The sequence below is a fragment of the Solanum verrucosum genome, unplaced genomic scaffold (assembly GCF_900185275.1).
Source record: "Solanum verrucosum unplaced genomic scaffold, falcon-dt-bn FXZP01000274.1, whole genome shotgun sequence".
In the NCBI taxonomy this organism is placed as follows: Eukaryota; Viridiplantae; Streptophyta; class Magnoliopsida; order Solanales; family Solanaceae; genus Solanum; species Solanum verrucosum.
This window is the reverse complement of record NW_026020258.1, coordinates 2,902,160-2,922,044: the sequence shown is the minus strand read 5'-3', so window position 1 is coordinate 2,922,044 and position 19,885 is coordinate 2,902,160. Positions and strand designations below refer to the sequence as shown.

At 37.2% G+C, this 19,885-nt stretch overlaps 1 protein-coding gene across 1 annotated transcript; it reads left to right on the top strand.

Moving 5' to 3' along the window:
• The first annotated feature begins 356 nt into the window (after positions 1–356).
• LOC125833302 (putative clathrin assembly protein At2g25430) lies at positions 357–2,906 on the top strand. Its single transcript, XM_049512443.1, has 2 exons — positions 357–508; positions 679–2,906. Exon 2 carries the CDS (start codon positions 716–718, stop codon positions 2,639–2,641), a length of 1,926 nt encoding a protein of 641 aa, XP_049368400.1. The 5' UTR covers positions 357–508; positions 679–715; the 3' UTR covers positions 2,642–2,906.
• Positions 2,907–19,885: the final 16,979 nt, after the last annotated feature.

Below are 19,885 nucleotides of genomic sequence, written 5' to 3'. Positions count from 1 at the left end.
AATATGGTAATATTGTACTCCTTCTGTCCCATAATTACTTGTTCATTTTTCTCCTTTTAGTTGTTCCTAATTATTTGTCTAATTTGACAAATTAAGAAAGAACAATTTTTTTTATTTATTACAACCACAATTAATTATTTTGAAAAAGTAGAATTTCTTGAAAAGGTTAGTTTTTAATTAATCTACTTTATAATTAATAAAGGAGAAAATGATAAGCTCAATATGTCAATAATTATTTTTTTAATAAATATGTCAATTTAAAAGTAAACAAGTTATTAGAGATCGAAAAAACATGTCACTGTTGACAAACAGCATGGTCTCATAACAATACTGACCTACAACACGGTCACTAGAATGGCGACAATTTTCAGATCCAAACGGCGTGACTTATTTTAGATCTTAATAATTGTTTCCAAATATATAGAGAGATTAGTTGTGGCCATTGTTGTTATACATTTGCTGCTAAAAAGCATAACTCTCTTTGTTCAATAGATCTGTATCCGCTCAGGTAAGTCTCAACTTTTGATTTTTCTTTCCTAATTTTGTTACTACTTGATTTTCCTTTTCTGAATATATACTACTTCATTCTCCTAATATACAAACTTCAAATTTTCTTTTGTTAAATCTGTTTCTTGGATGGCCTGTTTTAACAGATCAAATCTTGAAATTAATCCGCAGAAACAATTACTGTAGTAAAAATCTACTTTTGCCTGCCATGGCGCCCACCACCATCCGAAAGGCCATAGGGGCTGTGAAGGACCAGACAAGCATAGGAATTGCCAAAGTTGCCAGCAACATGGCACCAGAGCTGGAAGTTGCTATTGTTAAGGCTACTAGCCACGATGATGAACCAGCTGGAGAGAAGTACATAAGGGAGATTCTCCAATTGACTTCATCTTCACGGGGTTATGTCACTGCCTGCATGTCTGCAATTTCCAAAAGGTTGGGAAAAACCCGAGATTGGATTGTTGCTCTCAAGTGTTTGATGCTAATTCACCGACTTCTCAATGATGGAGATGCTGTATTTCAGCAAGAAATTATGTATGCTACCAGGAGGGGAACAAGGCTGCTAAATTTGTCGGATTTCAGAGATGAGGCTCACGCCAGTTCATGGGATCATTCCGCTTTTGTAAGGACTTATGCTTTGTATTTGGATCAGAGGTTAGAATTGATGGTTTATGAGAGGAAGCAAAATGGTGGAGAGATGGAAAGGTATGGATCTAAGGATGAACAATGGAGATCGCCCCAGAGTTCTAACCACGGATATGGTTATGATCATGGGGACTTTAGAGATGAGCCTAGTTATGGAATGAGGAGGTCCAGATCTTCAGGTGATGTGAGAGAGTCAATACAGGAGAAGAAAGATGTGACTCCATTGAGAGAGATGAAGCCTGAAAGGATTTTTGGGAAAATGACTCATTTGCAGAGACTGCTAGATCGCTTTTTGTCTTGTCGGCCAACTGGTTTGGCTAAGAATGAAAGGATGGTCTTGGTTGCTTTGTACCCTGTGGTTAAAGAAACTTACAAAATTTACACAGATATATGTGATGTTTTGGCTGTTCTGTTGGATAAATTTTTTGATATGGAGTATGAGGATTGTGTCAAGGCCTTTGATGCCTATTCTAGTGCAGCCAAGCAGATAGATGAGTTGGTGGGATTCTTTAACTGGTGCAAGGATATAGGTGTGTCAAGGTCGTCAGAATACCCAGAAGTGTCGAGGATTACAAGCAAGCTATTGGATACATTGGAGGAGTTTGTGAGAGATAGAGCTAAGGCGATGAAGAGTCCTGAAAGGAAAGTAGAGAGCCAGCCAGCTCCACAGGAAGAGGAGCCAATACCGGATATGAATGAAATTAAAGCATTGCCACCACCAGAGGATTATACTGCTCCACCACCTCCTGAACCAGAGCCTCCTAAGCCTAAGCCTGTTATTCAGGAAACCAGAGATTTGGTGGATTTGAGGGAGGAGGGTGTTACTGCTGATGATCAGGGGAATAAATTTGCCTTGGCATTATTTGCAGGACCAGGAACAAGCAATGCAAATGGGTCGTGGGAAGCATTCCCATCCAATGGGGAACCAGAGGTTACATCTGCTTGGCAGAATCCAGCAGCTGAGAGTGGTAAGGCTGATTGGGAACTGGCTTTGGTGGAGACAGCAAGTAATTTGTCTAAGCAGAAGGCGGCATTGGGTGGCGGTCTTGATCCACTATTGTTGAATGGCATGTATGATCAGGGTGTTGTTAGGCAACATGTAGCCACTGTGCAATCTAGTGGTGGCAGTGCCAGCAGTGTGGCATTGCCAGGAGTAGGGAAGAGTGCTACACCAGTTTTGGCACTCCCTGCACCTGATGGAACAGTCCAGACAGTTGGACAAGACCCCTTTGCCGCATCTTTGAGTGTTCCACCGCCCTCTTATGTGCAAATTGCAGATTTGCAGAAGAAAGAGCAATTGCTAGTGCAGGAACAGATGGTATGGCAGCAGTATAGCAGAGATGGCATGCAAGGTCAAACGAGTTTGGCCAAGATCACTACCGGAGGATACTATGGTCCAGGGCAACCCCCTGTGATGCCTTATGGAATGCCACCAGTAAACGGCGTTGGAATACCACCTGCTGCAGGGTACTACTACAATCCTTACTGATTTTGCAACATATACCTTTTCTTTTTCCTTTTTTATGTTTATGTTGGGAGTTCATTATTTAGCGTTTGATCTGTTCCACTGTATTATTTGATGGCTATATCTTCAATATGTTCATGCTTAGCGAGTCTAGTGAATGACCTGTGTTGTATTCTCTCATGTTTTTGTAATATACAGATTTCTTAATGTGTTTGTTAAGTAATGCTCATTTCAAGAGGGGTGTTGTTTGAACATTGGTTGTGTGGTTAACTACATGCTTTGTTTTTCAGAGGCATGCTGTTTGAATTTATTTTTCTATAAAATATTGTGTTGTGATACTGATAGGTAGAGAGACTTCATCTCAAGCTGCTCAGACTAAGTGACCAGATTCTAGGTCCGTTTGCCGTGATGACGTGTTGCTTTATACTGAAAGCCCTTTACTATATAAAAATGAGTTTAAATGGAAATTTAGAAGTTCTCGAGGCAAATATGAAATCACCATGGCCAGATTATATTTGTGTCAGATAATGTGGCTAGGACCTTCTTAACTTTTTCATCGTGGCTATGACTCTTGTTCAATGATTCAGTATGCTTCAACATATTGAGTGAGAAGCTGAAACAATGAAAGATTACACGCTGCTCATGTGCAGCTGCATATATGATCTGTCTATAATTGATTTTACTAGCGTATTTGAACTTAAATGTTGAATCGTGTTCATCGTATCAGACGACCCAGGCTCCAATGGAAGTCGTGGTGAAAACTGTTTTCATTAAAAGCCAAGCCAACTCACTCTTTGGAAAGGAGAGCATTGTCAGAGTTTTAAAAGTTGATTGAATTATTGTCTAAAAGAAGAGTTTAATAGAGTGTAGAGTCTTTAAAGGAATTTATTGAGCTCTCTCGTAGGAGAAGACTTTAATGTAGAGTTTAAATAGGTTCCCAACAACAATAAAAGCCTCTCCTACAGTCAAGGTGATAGAACACCTTATGGCCGAGGAAGTCTGATGGTTACACATTGATTGGTAAACTTTGTCAAAACTATCACTACCTGGCTTGCTACTTGGAATTATCATAGATCTCTTTTATCAACTTATATATAAGCTTATGAAAGGGATGATATTACTGATTACCTCCTCTCTACTCTGTCACCTTCTTATCTCAAGCATCACCTCTGGTAAAATAGTGATAGAGTAACAAGGAAATGTTGTTGATCCTTTGGCTATTCTTCCTTGCTTAAGTGCTTAGGCCATCTATTGGTATTTCATCTCTATATTGTTATGTTTCAAACTTTTCAGTGACTTTGGTGCTATTTTTATGCTTTTAAATTAAGGTTAAAAGGGGAAGTACAATAGAAATGATGGTTAATTGCTGTATTGAAGTCTTTGAAACACACCAATCTTGGGTATATATGTGATAATCAAGTACTTTATAGGGCAGATAATAGGTGAGAACCGAAAGCAGGTAATGGAGAAAAAACAATCCAACCTCTTCAACTTTTGAGTCTGATTCTTGTAGAGATAGCATGGCTTTGAGTGAGAAGAAAAGAACGATAATTAAGTGGAGGAATTGTTAAAGAAAATGGAAGGTGGATGAAGATGGCAGTAAAAAATAGTGAGCTATCTTTGGACGGTACAGTAGAGTGGATTAGCAAGTAGTTTTTGGGTCACTATCAGTTTGGGGACGAATTGAAGGGTGATCTACCATATTTATCATTATATAAGTATAGAGTCCATGTGACATCCACAATATTTACTTTCAAATTATACTTTTGGTTAATTTTTAGTTGTGACCTCAAACTCCATAAGCAAGGGTAATTCATTGAGCACCAAATAAAGATGAATATGCAACTCAAGTTGATGCTTGAGCACCCACACAACCTCTAACGTGGATTTTGCCACTTCAACTATTCTGCTAATTGTTATATTTTATAATTACAGGTATTGGGGAAATTCTATAACTAGTAGTATTTATTGTCTTGTCGTTATTTTCATTAACTTAATTGGTGGTTAGGTTATACCGTTGGTCTATTCGTCTTTGGTGTGCTAAGTGGTAGGTTGTAGTTATCCCAATATGATCCTTAAATCAGCCAAATATGTAGTTCTTTTCTATTCCATCTCTATCTCAATTCTCAGTGAGATAAAAACCTAAATTATCGGCACTGAAGAGGACTAGCAAGACATCTGTTTGACATTATCTCACTTTTTGTCATTTCCCGTCTTTGCCATGTTGAAATCCTACTTTTATTTTCTTTGATAAAGTTATATATGCATTTTCAAGGATACTCCAAAAACGGTATCAAACAATTTTTAAGGTCAGCTAATCAAGTCGTTTATTTTTGAATTTTTTACATGAAGATGACTTCCTCTTTTTATTTTATTTTATTATTATTATAAATTTAACCGATCCGATTGAATATATGTTGATGTCAAATTGGTTAAAAACAAACAATATTTGGCTAGTAGAGAGGCATGTCTAGAATATACAATTCCAATGCACCATGATAGTATGTAGTTGGCTAGATGAGTATGGCTCTCTCAACAAGATTGGGGCATAAAGTCGACTTTAACAAATATGTTTTAATTTTTTTTTCTAGTTCACATATATAAATTGAAAAACAATAATATACTCAATATAATTTTATAAGTGAGGTATGAAGAGAGTATGATGTATGTAGACTTTGAGTAAAGAAGGAAAACAATCCAAATTTTCAATGAAAAATATAATATAAAATAAGAATAATAAAATTTGACTTAAGAATTTGAGACATTGATGTAATGATGTTGAAATCCATTGCGCATAAGAGAATCAACACTATAGATTCTTTGATGATTGATGAGGTTATGTCCTCTGTTTCTATGGAGATTAAGAGGTCCATTGTGGATTTCTATAAAAATCTTTACAAAGAATTTGAAAGTTGACGTCCAGATTTGAATATTTTTTATGTTCAAACTATTATTATGGAGGCGCAACAATGGCTTACAAGAAAGTTTGAAGAGCAGAGGGTTAGAAGGGATCAAAATGTGTGCAGGTGAAAAGACATCTGGCCCTGAATGGTTACACAATGAATTTTTTTTTCAAACTTACTGTAAACTATAAAGGACGACTTAATGTTGACCTTCCAGAATTTCCACACTCATCAGAAATTTGAAAAAAAGTTTTAATGCTACATTTGTAGTTTTGATTCCAAAGAAGATGGGGCAAATGATCTGAGAGATTTTACACCAATTAGTTTGATCATAGGGGTGTACAAAACCATAGTCAAGGTTCTAGCAGAGAGATTGAAGAGGGCGATAAGCAAGCTTGTGAACAAACATCAGATGACCTTCATAGGTAGACAGAAAATGGATGTTACTTTAATTGCTAGTGAGTAGGAGCGACAAATGTGCGAGTCGAGTCGATCAAAAAACGAGTTGAATAAAAATGGATAAGTTACTCGACTCGACTCGACTCACATTTTAAATGGGTAAAAATGAGTTACCCAATGGATAATATGGATAACCATATTATAATAAAAATCTTGTTAAAAGCTTTAAAAAAAAAAAAGAAGTTATTTTAATCACTTCACTCCACCCCCTACCAGCCCCCCCACACCCCTACCCCCTACCAGCCCCCCACACCCCTACCCCCTACCAGCCCCCCCCCCCACACACCCCATCCCAAAGAAAAATTAACAAAATTTTCAATTTTTTCGTTAAAAAAAAAATTACCATCCCACCCTCACCCCCCACACCCCCTACCCCCTACCCCCTACCAGAGCCCCCCCCCCAACCAAAAAAAAATTTAACAAAATTTAAAAAAATTCATTAATTTTTTTTAATTTTTTTTAAAAAAACATTACCATCTCCCCCCTCCACACCCGCTACCCCCTACCAGCCCCCCCACACCCACACCCCACCCCAAAAAAAAATTAACAAAATTTTTGATTTTTTTCATTAATTTTTTTTTCTTTTTTAAAAAAATTACCACCCCACCCCCTACCAGCCCCCTACACCTCCTACCCCCTACCAGCACCCCTCCACAACCCCTACCCACTACCAGCCCCTCCCCCCCCTCCACACCCCATCAAAAAATAATTAACAAAATTTTAATTTTTTTCATTATAATATTTTTTAAAAAAATTTTAAAAAATTACCACCACCACTCCCTCCCCCCCACACCCCATCCCAAAAAAAAAATTAACAAAATTTAAATGTTTTCATTAAAATTTTAATTTTTTTTATAAAAAAATTACCACCCCACCCCCCTACTAGCCCCCCACACCCCGTACCCCCTACCACCCCCCCTTCACACCCCATTCAAAAAAATTAACAAAATTTTAAATTTTTTTAAATAATTTTTTTTAAAAAAAAAATTAAAAAATTTACCAACCCACGCCTCTACCAACCCCCCCACCCCCTACCACCTCCCCACCCCCCTATCCCAAAAAAAAGTAAAAAAAAAGTTTGATTTTTTTATTGATTTTTTTTTTTTTAAAAAAAAGACTTTCTTACTACCCCACCCTTTATCACTTTTTTTTTGTTTGTGCGAATGCATATCTTTTACCCATTTTATCCATTTAACTACCCACTTTTAAATGGGTAATATGGGTATTACTCGTTTTTACCCATTTTTAAATGAGTTGGATACCCAACCCATTTTAAATGGGTAAATATGAGCGAATACACATATTAATTACCCATTATGTCACCCCTACTAGTGAGTGTATTGACACAAGAATTAAAAGAGATGTACCTGTTATGTGCAAGTTGGATATTGAGAAAGCCTATGACCATTTAAATTGGAAGTTCTTGATCAACACTCTTAGACAAATGAGGTTTGGAAATAGATGACTTGATTGGATAGACTTGTATTAAAACCATCAGGTTCTCCATCCTTGTTAATGGAGAACCTACAGGGTTTTTTTTCCAGCAGAAAGAGGACTTAGACAGGGAATCCTCTATCTTCATTCCTTTTTATTATAGCTATTGAGGGGTTGGAAAGTTTAATGAGTAAAGCGTTGTAAAATAATTGGATCAGAGGCTTCAATATATGAAACATGACAAATGAGAATATGGACTTGACACATTTATTGTATGTTGATGATACACCAGTGTTTTGTGAAGAAAATCATGAACAATTATGCTATTTAAGGGCGATTCTGGTTGGTTTTTAGGCTTGTTCTGGACTCAAGGTTAACTGGAGAAAAGACAGTACCCTTCCTGTATAAGAAGTTCAATTGATACAAACACTAGCAAACATCTTGAGGTGCAAGGTAGATAATCTACCAACGGTCTATTTAGGCATGCTATTGGGGGCAAACCATAAAGCCATTACTATTTGTGATATGGAATTATTGAGAAGACTGAGAGGAAGTTGGCACTTTGAAATACTCAATACCTTTCATTGGGAGGTAAAGTCACTTTAATAAACTCTATGCTAGATTCCTTACCAACTTATGTGATGTCCCTTTTTTCTATACTTGGTGTACTGATCAAAATTCTGGATGCTTTGAAAAGAAATTTCCTCTGGCGTGGAAATAAAATTGATGAGAGCAGTTTCAATTTAGTAAAATGGGCAGAAGTTCAACAAGGGAGGAATTATGGGGGTTTGGGAGTAAGGAAGCTCATGTTACAGAACAAAAGTCTGCTAAGCTAGTGGCTATGGAGGTACAACCAAGAGGAGAATGCACTATGAAAAGAGGTGATCCAACACAAATTCGGCCAAGAAGGGGAATGGTGTTCTGTGAAGTAACAAGAACTTATGGAGTTGGAGTTTGGAGGACTATCAAAAGCTTTTGACCGGCTCTGGAAGTTAATACAAAAGTTAAAGTTGGGAGCGGGGATAAGGTTTTATTCTGGACATAAAATTGGTCTGGTCAAGGATCTGTTCAAAGTGGACTTTATTGATCAGTGTGCATCCGTATAGCAAAATCAATGAGTTGTTGTCTCAACAAGGGTGAAATTTGGTATTAATTAAAAAGTTGTTAAGTGACTGGGAGATAAAAGGGGGTAATTGAACTACATAATATGATAGAGGGATTTTACGCACTAATTTGGAAACATAAAATCTATTATGGAGACAACACCCAGATGAAAGATTTTTTGTCAACAGATTGTACAAGTGGAGTCTATCCGTAACTGGAGAAAGGATAACATGGCCATGGAGTGTTGTTTGGAAGAATGTGGATCCTACTAAAGTGAAGTGTTTGGTCTGGTTGGTAGCTAGGAGAGCCTATTTGACTCATGAAGCATTACAGAAAATGAGCATTAATATAGCCTCTAGATGCTTACTGTGCACAGAGGCACTAAAAACGAACAAACACTTATTTTTGCATTGCAAAGTAACAACACAAGTATGGGCTTTATTCTTCAATTTAGCTTAGCCTAAACTGGTGTATACTAAAACACACATCAGATTTATTGAGTTGCTGGATCGAAAGGGGGGCATCAAGAGTCAAAAGAAGAGGTGGAGGACAGTACTTGCTTGTAACTGGTGGAATGTTTTGAAGGAAAAGAATTAGAGGATTTTTTAAGTAAAAGAATGCTCAACACAAAAGATTAAATGAAAAGTGATTACTTCCTTAGGTTTTTGGTGTAAAGAACAAAATGTAGAAGAGGAAATCCAATTAGTTGATTTTGTAGGTTCTTTGTAAGTATTTCTGTTTTTTTTTCTTTTTTTTTCTTTCTTCTCTGCTAAAGGCTTGCCTAGTGCGGGTTACCTCTCCTATGTGGTTTGCGAGCTATTGCATAGGAGCGGGGGTTTTACCATGTGCGCACCCAAAGGGTAGCGGCTGCGGGTTTCCCTTGTCATAAAATAATAATAATGTTGTGTTGAATTTGAATATAAGTTGATATATATAATGATATCGAAATAGTGTTGTCCAGGCAGTCACAAGCTTGCTAAAGCTAAAAATGGAACTTAGCTTCTCACGGACTAGATCAAAAGCGAAATCCTCAACTTCAAATACAATGCAACCTGTGATGCTTCAATATAATTATAACTTGTTCCAATATTTGGAAGATGAAGAAGACACCCAAAAGGCAAATATGATCTTTTTATAAACAGAGAATAACAATAGATTTTTACATAATGCAGAAGATTTAACTATTTGAAATATTTTAAAATTTTCAATAAGAGAACGAAAATAGTGAAAGGGAGAATGAAAAAGGTAAACAATAGAAATAGTGGTTGAGGTGGCCTCTTTCCATGTTAAAATTGGTAGACAGTGATCGTAGAAACCCTCATTTAGGTAGTGCAACTCAGATGCTGGGAAATCAGTCTGTCATTCATAGTTGACTAGACCTATCAATCCTATTCTTTACTCTAGCTGCCCCTATTTGTTTATTGTTCCACGTATAATATGCACCTGATGATTTGGGATTGTGAATCCCACAAGGTGTTTAGATAAGTTTGTTATGAAAGACCAACCCTCACATGCGTTAAGAGTAGCTTTGGGGTCCTTCACATTCTTAACTATTGAAATAACCTGTTCCTTATTTCTGGTATTTTGTTGCAAGTGTCATTGTGATGTGGTTAACAGAATTAGTTACAGTTGGTTATGAAATTAGAATCTTCTAGAAGAAGATTAGCTGGACCTATAAGTACTAAGCATCAATTGTAATCGATACAATTTTTCCATATTCAATAAAACAGTTCTCATCTATCTTCTCTTTCTAAACCTCTCTAATGGTGGACATATCCGCCATGGATTCTGCATACAGAACTCAAAATTAACATGGTATCAGAGCGGCGATCTCACCTTCAGCTGAGTTTAGAAGTTTGAGTTCATTGCATTAATTTTGTTTAGTACATCAATGACGGGAGAACAATCTACTGCAGAAATGGAAGTTCCAGCTACAACGATGATCGATCATCATCATCCTCTCTATCTTCAAGCTTCTGATTCTCCAGGCTTAGTAATAATTCCGATCAAACTCACAGGACCAGAGAACTACTCTCTGTGGAGCAGATCGATGAAACTAGCACTGCGAGGCAAAGGAAAGCTTGGGTTTGTGGATGGAAATTGCACAAAGAGTAAGTTTAAAGGAGAACTAGAAGAATTATGGGAGAAGTGTAACACAATTGTGTTGTCATGGATTGGCAGTACTGTTTCTGCTAATTTGATACCAAGCATAGTTTATGCTTCAAATGCTAAGAAGGTATGGGATGAATTCAAGGAGCGTTTTGATAGATCGAATTTGACGAGGATTTACTATTTGTGGGCAGAAATTGCCAATTTGAAACAGGGAACTGACTCTGTGACAAACTATTACTCTAAAATGAAGGATCTATGGAACGAACTTGATGTCATGGTTCCACTACCTTCCTGTGATTGTGAAGAATCTAATGCTTATATAGACCATTTGAAATCGCAGCGATTGTTGCAGTTCCTTATGGGCCTTAATGAGAGTTATAGCAACCTGAGAAGTCACATTTTATCTCGCAATGCAAGTGTGACTGTGAATGAAGCTTATGCTACCATGGCTCAAGAGGAAAGCCAAAGATCATTAGGAGTGGTTGATGCTCAGAAGGATCCCTTGACTATGATGACAGGAAGGGCTCAAGGTTACAGATCTACCAGACCAGTAGGTCATGGAGGGTCTGGAGGAGCTGGGAGAGGACATGGAGGGTCTGGAGGAGCTGGAATACCTTGTATCCATTGTGGCTACAAAGGTCATCTAAAGGATAATTGCTACAGGGTAGTTGGCTATCCTTCAGACTTCATAAGCAGGAGGAAAACTTCACAACAAAATCAACAAGCACAATCCAGTCAGGGCAAACCTACAGCCAACACTAGCACCAGTACCAAATCAGGAGTTCCACAAAGAATTGGCTCAGATGGTTCTTCTTCCAGTTCAGGATCAGGTTACTTCCTCACTGAGCAGCAATCTGAGGAATTGCTTGGGAAACAGGATCACACAAACTCCATCAGTGAATGTGTATCTAACATGGCGGGTATACATTCTTTATTATCAAATGTTTTTGCATATGAGTGGATTGTTGATTCTGGAGCCTCTCACCACACTACACCTTGTAAGGATTTGCTGTTTGACATTAGAAAGCTAGACAACCATCTGAGTGACAAAGTTCAGGTACCCACTAGTGGGAGATGTCAGATCACTAGTGCAGGGAATGCTAATATTTTTGGAACATCACAAATACAGAATGTTCTACATGTTCCTGATTTCAAGTTTAACCTTCTCTCAGTGTCTAAAATAACCAAGGACTTGTCATGCGTTGTTCTATTCTTTCCTGATTTTTGTGTCTTTCAGGGACTTTACAATGGCAAGGTCTTGGGGATTGGTAGAGAAAGGGACGGGTTGTATCTCTTAAAGGAACAAGTCACTCCTACTACAAATGTTGTCAGTTTCAAACACCAAGCAGAAGGTGTTCTTTGGCATCTCAGATTGGGCCACCCTTCCTCAACTGTGATGCATCACATTCCATCTATTTCCAAATATGTTAGTAATAATATACAGGACAATTGTCACATATGTCCTCTTGCTAAACATCATAGGTCCACCTTTCCTACTAGTTCTAGTCAGTCACTTGCTTGTTTTGACTTGATTCATGTAGACTTGTGGGGGCCCTATAGAAAACCTACATATGATAAGAAATACTACTTTGTCACTATTGTTGATGACTACAGCAAATATACATGGATTTGTCTGTTACATTCTAAATGTGAGGTTACTACTGTCTTGAAGAATTTCCTTTGTATGATTAAAACTCAGTTTAATGTCAATGTGAAATCTTTAAGATCTGACAATGGAACTGAATTTTTCAACACTTAATGTATGCAATTATTGGCCTCACATGGCATAATTCACCAAAGCAGTTGTCCCTACACTTCTCAATAGAATGACATAGTGGAAAGAAAACATAGGCACATTTTAGAAAAGGCCAGAGCCCTTAAATTTCAAAGTGGTGTGCCTATCAGTTTTTGGGGTGATTGTGTTAAAACCTCTGTGTATTTGATCAATAAATTGCCTTCTCCAGTTTTAACTGGGAAGACACCTTATGAACTACTGTATGGAAAGATGCCTATCCTTGATCACTTATAGGTGTTTGGTTGCTTATGTTATGCTAGTACATTACCTAGAAGTGACAAGTTTGCTGCAAGAGCAAATAAGGCTGTTTTGGTTGGCTCTTCTGAAACTCAAAAGGGCTACAGATTATATGACCTGGAGGATAAATTTTTTTTTGTCAATAGGGATGTTGATTTCAGAGAATCTATTTTTCCTTTTAAGATAGATGCCACATCAGATTTGGACATGCTCCATATCACTCCTATAGATCCTTTCATCCCTGATAATGCTCCTGGTCCATTAGATATTGGAAAACACCCTCAGACTTTGCCTGACTTAGTTGAGAACATGGAAAGTGACTCCATTCTGGATCCTACTTTACTTCCTGAAGAAGTGCAGAATCCTACTCTGGTTGCAGAATATTTGCATGGTCCTCCTCTAGTTAATACAGAAGTTCCGGATGCTATTGTCATTGACTCCACATCTGCTACTTATGATCACAGCAGACCAGTCAGGGCAACCAGGCCTCCAATATGGCTTCGTGATTATGTTTCTACTATTCAGCCTAAAGGGACCTGCTCCTACCCTATCTCTCAATATGTTTCTTATGCTCATTTGTCCCCAGCTTATCAGATGTATTTGGCAAATGTGTCCATTCCTACTTAACCAACCTCATTCAAAATGGCTTCTCAAGATCCTAGATGGATTCATGCAATGCAACAGGAGATAGATGCTCTAGAAGCTAATCATACTGGGAGTTGACTGTTTTACCTCCTGGTCAGAAGACTACAGGTGCTAAATGGGTATATAAGATGGTGAAGTTGACAAGTTTAAAGCACGGCTTGTAGCTAAAGGATATACTCAAAGAGAAGGATTAGACTATCATGAGACTTTTTCTCCAGTGGATAAAATGGTTCAGTTAGGACTGTTATCAGTGTTGCTGCATCTAAGGAATGGGATCTGTTTCACATGGATGTTAGTAATGCTTTCCTTCAAGGAGACTTGGATGAAGTTGTCTATATGGATCTGCCTCAGGGTTTCCATAGACAGGGGGAGACCAAAGTGTGCAAGCTCTTGAAGTCTTTGTATGGCCTTAAACAGGCCTCACGACAATGGAATATTAAGCTCACATCAGCCCTCCTGGCTGACAATTACAAACAGAGCTCCCATGATCATTCGTTATTTACCGAAACGCAAGGATCAAATACTGTGATTATTCTCATATATGTAGATGACCTTCTTATTACTGGAAGCAACCAAGATCTCATCTATGCAGCCAAACAGTATCTTCATAGCAAGTTCAAAGTCAAGGACCTAGGACCTCTTACTTATTTCCTAGGAATAGAAGTCATGATATCCAAGCATGGAGCCTTACTCAATCAAAGGAAGTATACATTAGAAGTCATTTCTGATGTTGGTCTGAGTGGAGCCAAACTAGCTTTCACACCATTGGAAGCCAATATCAAGCTCACAAGTGTAGCCTATGATGATCATCTAGGCAATGTGACTAATGACCCTTTATTGGAAGATATTTCTGCCTATCAAAGACTAGTTGGGAAGCTAATCTACCTGACTGTAACCAGACCTGATATTTGTTTTGCTGTGCAACTGGTAAGTCAGTTCATGCAACAACCAAAAAGGTCTCATTGGGATGCAACACTCAGGGTAGTTAGATATCTCAAACACTCTCCTGGATTGGGTGTTTTCATGAAGAAAGGTTCTGAACTGAAGTTGAGTGCCTACTGTGATTCGGACTGGGCAGCCTGCCCTAACACTAGGAGATCTGTGACAGGGTATGTTATCAACTTGGAGGCTCATTGATCTCTTGGAAATCAAAGAAACAACACACGGTTAGTCGCAGCTCAGCAGAGTCTGAATATAGAAGCATGGCTGCAGTTGTGTCTGAAGTCATTTGGTTGATTGGGTTCCTGCAAGATATTGGAGTCAAGGTCCCTACCCCTATAGAGTTGTTCTGTGACAACAAAGTCGCAATACAAATAGCTTCAAATCCTATGTTTCATGAACGTACAAAACACATTGAGATTGATTGCCATTTTGTGAGGGAAAGGTTTCAGGCAGGGCTGATTAAACCTGCACATCTGTCAACTACTCTACAATTGGCTGACTTGCTTACCAAAGGTCTTGCTGTAGCACAACATCACTTCCTTCTGTCCAAGCTTGGGGTTCTAGATGTTTTCCACCCTGCAGCTTGAGGGGGTGTATTGAAATAACCTGTTCCTTATTTCTGGTATTTTGTTGCAAGTGTCATTGTGATGTGGTTAACAGAATTAGTTACAGTTGGTTATGAAATTAGAATCTTCTAGAAGAAGATTAGCTGGACCTATAAGTACTAAGCATCAATTGTAATCGATACAATTTTTCCATATTCAATAAAACAATTCTCATCTATCTTCTCTTTCTAAACCTCTCTAATGGTGGACATATCCGCCATGGATTCTGCATACAAAACTCAAAATTAACATTAACCATTGTTCCCAAGAGGCCAAATAAGCTTATTTTTGCGTTGTGCATAAACAAATGCACCTCTCTTTGTTTATTAGCACTTAATCTCTTGGTATACCAAAATTTCATTTTATCCATTAGGGATGAGGATATCTTCACCTATAGCATTTTTGGGGCATAGAACATTTCATTAGTATATCTGTATGGTATGAACTTTTTTGAGCAAGGTTTTCTTTATCATTTTAGGGCACAAATTAGTCCAGTAGTGATTTATGAACACCCCATCTAATCATTTTCATATCATGTGGATTCTTCCTCTAGCGTTTCATGATAACACTCAAATATACGTTTTATAATTTAACGTACACGCGATTGTTAGCAATAAATAATCCAATGAAGAGTTGGGTTCGAATCTCACAAGGAATGGTAAAGCTAGATTTCAATCACAAAGTACACCTATGTACTTCTCCTTTGTGAATTGTTTAATCAATGTTAACATCAATATAAATTCAAGAGATTTCAAATTATCAATAATGCGATTGATAAACAAATTATTAACAAGAGCAAAGGACAAAGGAATTTTGCAAGTAAAAAAGGAATCTTAATTAAGAGTGTGTGTAACTGAGTATCAATTTCAAATGTGGGTAATTGTGTTGCTGATCAACATAGTTGATTCTTAATGAGACAAACATTCATCAATCACAGATCGTCTTTCATGAGAATTTTGTCAAACCTCAACATGTGTAACATACAAAGCTAACTCAATACCTTAACAGAGTTTCCTTTTTCAAGCAAAACTAACAATTGAACTTAATCAATGATTATCAATCAACTCATCCACTCTAAGCACCTTTCACTAGAAAACATAGAGATTTACACCAAAAATTGAGTTTGCAACCTCAAATCATACATGAAAATATGATAAGATAATTGAACTCATTATAAATCAACATTTAATTGAGAAAACACAAAGACCCACAAATAATTTAATACCCAATTAATTGCACACCCCTAGAATTATGGAGTTTAGCTACTCATGCTGGAAAAGAAAAAAATTATACCAAATAAATTGTTCTGCATCGAACCAAAATGAGCTTCAATCTTCAATTCCAAAATACCTAGCTCAAAAACACAATAATCCCAAGTCTTACAAGCCAAAACCCCCAAAACTGTTTAGAATGTTCCAAGTTTAGATATTCAAAGCAATGAAGGATGTTTTTTTCTCTCTTGAAAACCATTTATACCTTCCAATTGTTTGACAAAAATTGAACTTCGGGATCACTATGAGGATATTAGTCGGGTTTTCTGATTCACTCAACAAGTCATGCGTCAACTACTTCATATTCTCGCCTTTTAGCTTCACTTCAGGGCTTCAAGTGTTGAACACCTTTGGCGAATCCGATGGAGTTTGCCATTCCTAATAGGTGAGTCGTCCACTCTCACTTAGCTCGCCAAGTTGACCTCTATTTGTAGCAAAACTCTCAGATAAATTTGGCGATGATACCAAGGCTCATCGACATCGTTAGCGAGTCACCGTTTGAGTATTTTCCTCGTCAATTTGCTTTGACGATGATACCAAGCTTGCCTTCATTTCATCCTTCTTACACCTATACGATGCGTTACATCATCGCTAATCTCCCTCATTTTCTTGGATAATAGATCCGAGGTTACTTGAGACTTCCTTTTTTTTAATGACATATGTATCAAACTTCACTTTTACACCAACCTTAGGCATCACGTCAGTGAATTGCACTTAAACTACTCCATTTTGGTTCTACTGAACTTGAATCCTTTAGACTCTAAGGTCTGCCTCCAAACCTTCCTTTATAATTCATGACATAATATATGGCTTAAATTTATTACCAAAAGCTGACAAATTTCATTTTGATCAGTAATTCTACTAATATTTAATCATAACCAATATCCTTTCGATCATTATTGTAGGGCCATGAGTGTTCGATATCAAAGTATAATAAATAATTACTTGTCAATTACTTTGAAATCTCAAGCCAAATGGAACTCTTTCATCACATTCTTGAAGATGATATCATACTGACAGTTTATGATAATTCTAACCATTACTATTTATCGAATGAGTTGGTTCAATGATCATATATCTCTATATATATCATCTAAGTAGGTCGTCATTAGTTTAGTTAATGTGATCAACTAATCTTTATCCAATAAATATCACAACATACATATTGATCTAACCGGATAACTTGTGTTCTAATTAATGATCCTACGATCAAGAACAACTTTTTGATAAAGTTATTGTTCGTGTATATGCATTTTATTATTAAATTCAAATACTAAGCGCATATGTTAGTGGTGCAAGTTGACAAGAATATGACCAATATTTTGGTGTAACTCTTGTAACCACTATTGTCATGATCTACCACTAATTCCACCCATTATTCTACCTCTTTATTTTTGTAATTTATGTGACATTTGGGCTATTCATTTAGCCAATTTACTAGCAATTATCTTACTATTCATTGTAAGGAAGAATTCATCACCTATAAATAGTGATAGTCTTATTTTGATTTTTAGAACAAGAAATATACAAGAGAAAGAGTGTAAGAAAAGATGAGAAGTGGTATACTGCGTATATATTGAATTAGTATGGTGAAAGAGAGTTGATACAAAGAATAATATTCTAAGTCTTCAACTAATTCACTATACAAAAGAGAGTATTTATATGTTGAAGAAAGATGTTCTTTTTGTGGAGCTTTGGACTCTTCAAGTAAATGTAGAGTTGTTTGAGTTGTATGACGTTGTTGGACTGTTGCATCCTAGAGGTAACAAGTCAAAAGTGATACTGCTGGATTAGTGTATATTATGCCAGATGTGTCCACGATTTGAACTCATTTAGGGCTTTATTTGGATAGATTTAGTGTCCTCAAATGCCTCTTTAGTGCTAATAACTGATGTAAAATCCTTGATTTCCAGGTATTTGGATTAAGGAACAAAGCATGGACACTAATTTGCAAAAAGGAATGAAGCGAGCTGAAAGAAGGAAGAAATGAAGGCCTGGTGATCGCCAAGTCCCTTTGGCGAGTCGCTAAATGGCCACCATCTCGCCTAAAGTTCCAGTGTGCCAAGCCCTGAAGGAGAAAATCAATTTGGCGAGAAAAAAGAGCAGTCGGCGTGCCACCGAGTGGTTCCGCGATGCAATGTTGGATCACCCAAAGTTACAGAACTTGAGGATGTTAAAGGCCAAAGCAAAAAGGCGATGGAACTGACCAAAGGGCGGATCGCCGAGTTGATCGGTGAGCCTGACTTACTGCACCGAATGGCCCTTCGCAACATATTTTTAGCGACTATAAATACATTTTCAAACTTTAGTTTTGGAAGCTTTTGTCATAAGTTATATCATATTTTTGAACTCTGAGTTTGGAGACAAGTTTTCTTTAGCTTTGAAGAATTGAAGTTTTCCATTTTTGAGAAATTGGAAGTGGATCTTGGAGATTCTTCAATTTGGACCTTTGTAAAGACAAAATTAATCTTACCCAGTTGATGGAAACACAATTTGGTAACGATTTTTATCTTTTTATGATGTCTAGCTAAAACCCCAATTCTTGGGGTGTGATTATGGGCTGATTTAGCTTATGGGTATTGCTAATTGTTAGTTTAAATGTTGTTTAGAAGTGATTTCAGTCATTAATTGTGGTTTAAATTAAAGGATTGTAATTGCAAATGCAGTTCTACCTTCGTGTTTTTGACTTACTCGAGAGAGAGGTTTTAAAACCAAGATTATTAACTGATGGTCTGTGGGTAATGGGTTGTGATGGGTTCCGCTCGAGAGAGTGAATCCTAAACCCTTTTCTACACATTCAGCTCGAGAGAGTGAATGGACTAAGGCACATGATGTTCTTATTTTCTTGCTTGTTGGTGTTTGAGAGAAACCAACTTGATTCAGGGTAAATTGTTCGAGAGAAAGTTTATCCCCTCTAAAGTCCAGCTTGTTCACTAATTTACAGATATTTACTAACAGATGAAATTACCCATTTTTCTACCTTAGCCTATAATCCAATCACATCCCAAGAACCTGTCTCATTATTGTCATCTTCGTATTATTTGTTGCTGCTGTAGTTAATAATTGCAATCAACCCCCTTTATTTGACATTCTTGTCACCCCCTAATTTACATTTTGTTTTTAATCATAAATGTCTATTCCTATGATTGACTTGAGCATATTCGTACTTTCCTATTGAATCTTAAGCACGTATGATTTAACGTATTAGGATCTTTCATCCAATACTAAGTGCCAACGATCGTTAGTCAGTAATATAACCCAACTGAATGAGTTGGGGTTGAATCCCACAGGGAGTGGTACGTGTTCAAGAATCAAGATTAAAGTACGAATATGTTCAAGTCAATCATAGAAATAGATAGTCATGAATAAAAGCATAATTCAAATTAGGGGTGACACAAGTGTCAAATAACAGGGAGATTTTGATTGTAATTATCAACTACAATAGCAGCAAATAACACGAATTAATCAAGTAATGAGACAGATTCTTGGGATGTGATTGGATTATAGGCTAAGGTAAACAAATGGGTAGTTGCAACTGATAGTAAATAGTTGTAAACCAGTGAATAAGCTAGACTTTAGTGGGGATAAACTTTCTCTCAAACAATCTACCCCGAATCAAGTTGGTTTCTCTCGAACACCAACAAGCAGCAATTTAGAACAACCTACGCTTTAGTCTATTCACTCTCTCGAGCTGAATGTGTGGAAAAGGGTTTAGGATTCACTCTCTCAAGCTGAACCCATGACAACCCAATACCCACAGA

What these genes read in the sequence shown, in the direction of transcription:
- LOC125833302 (XM_049512443.1), top strand. Translation starts at nt 716, where the DNA reads ATGGCGCCCACCACCATCCGAAAGGCCATAGGGGCTGTGAAGGACCAG.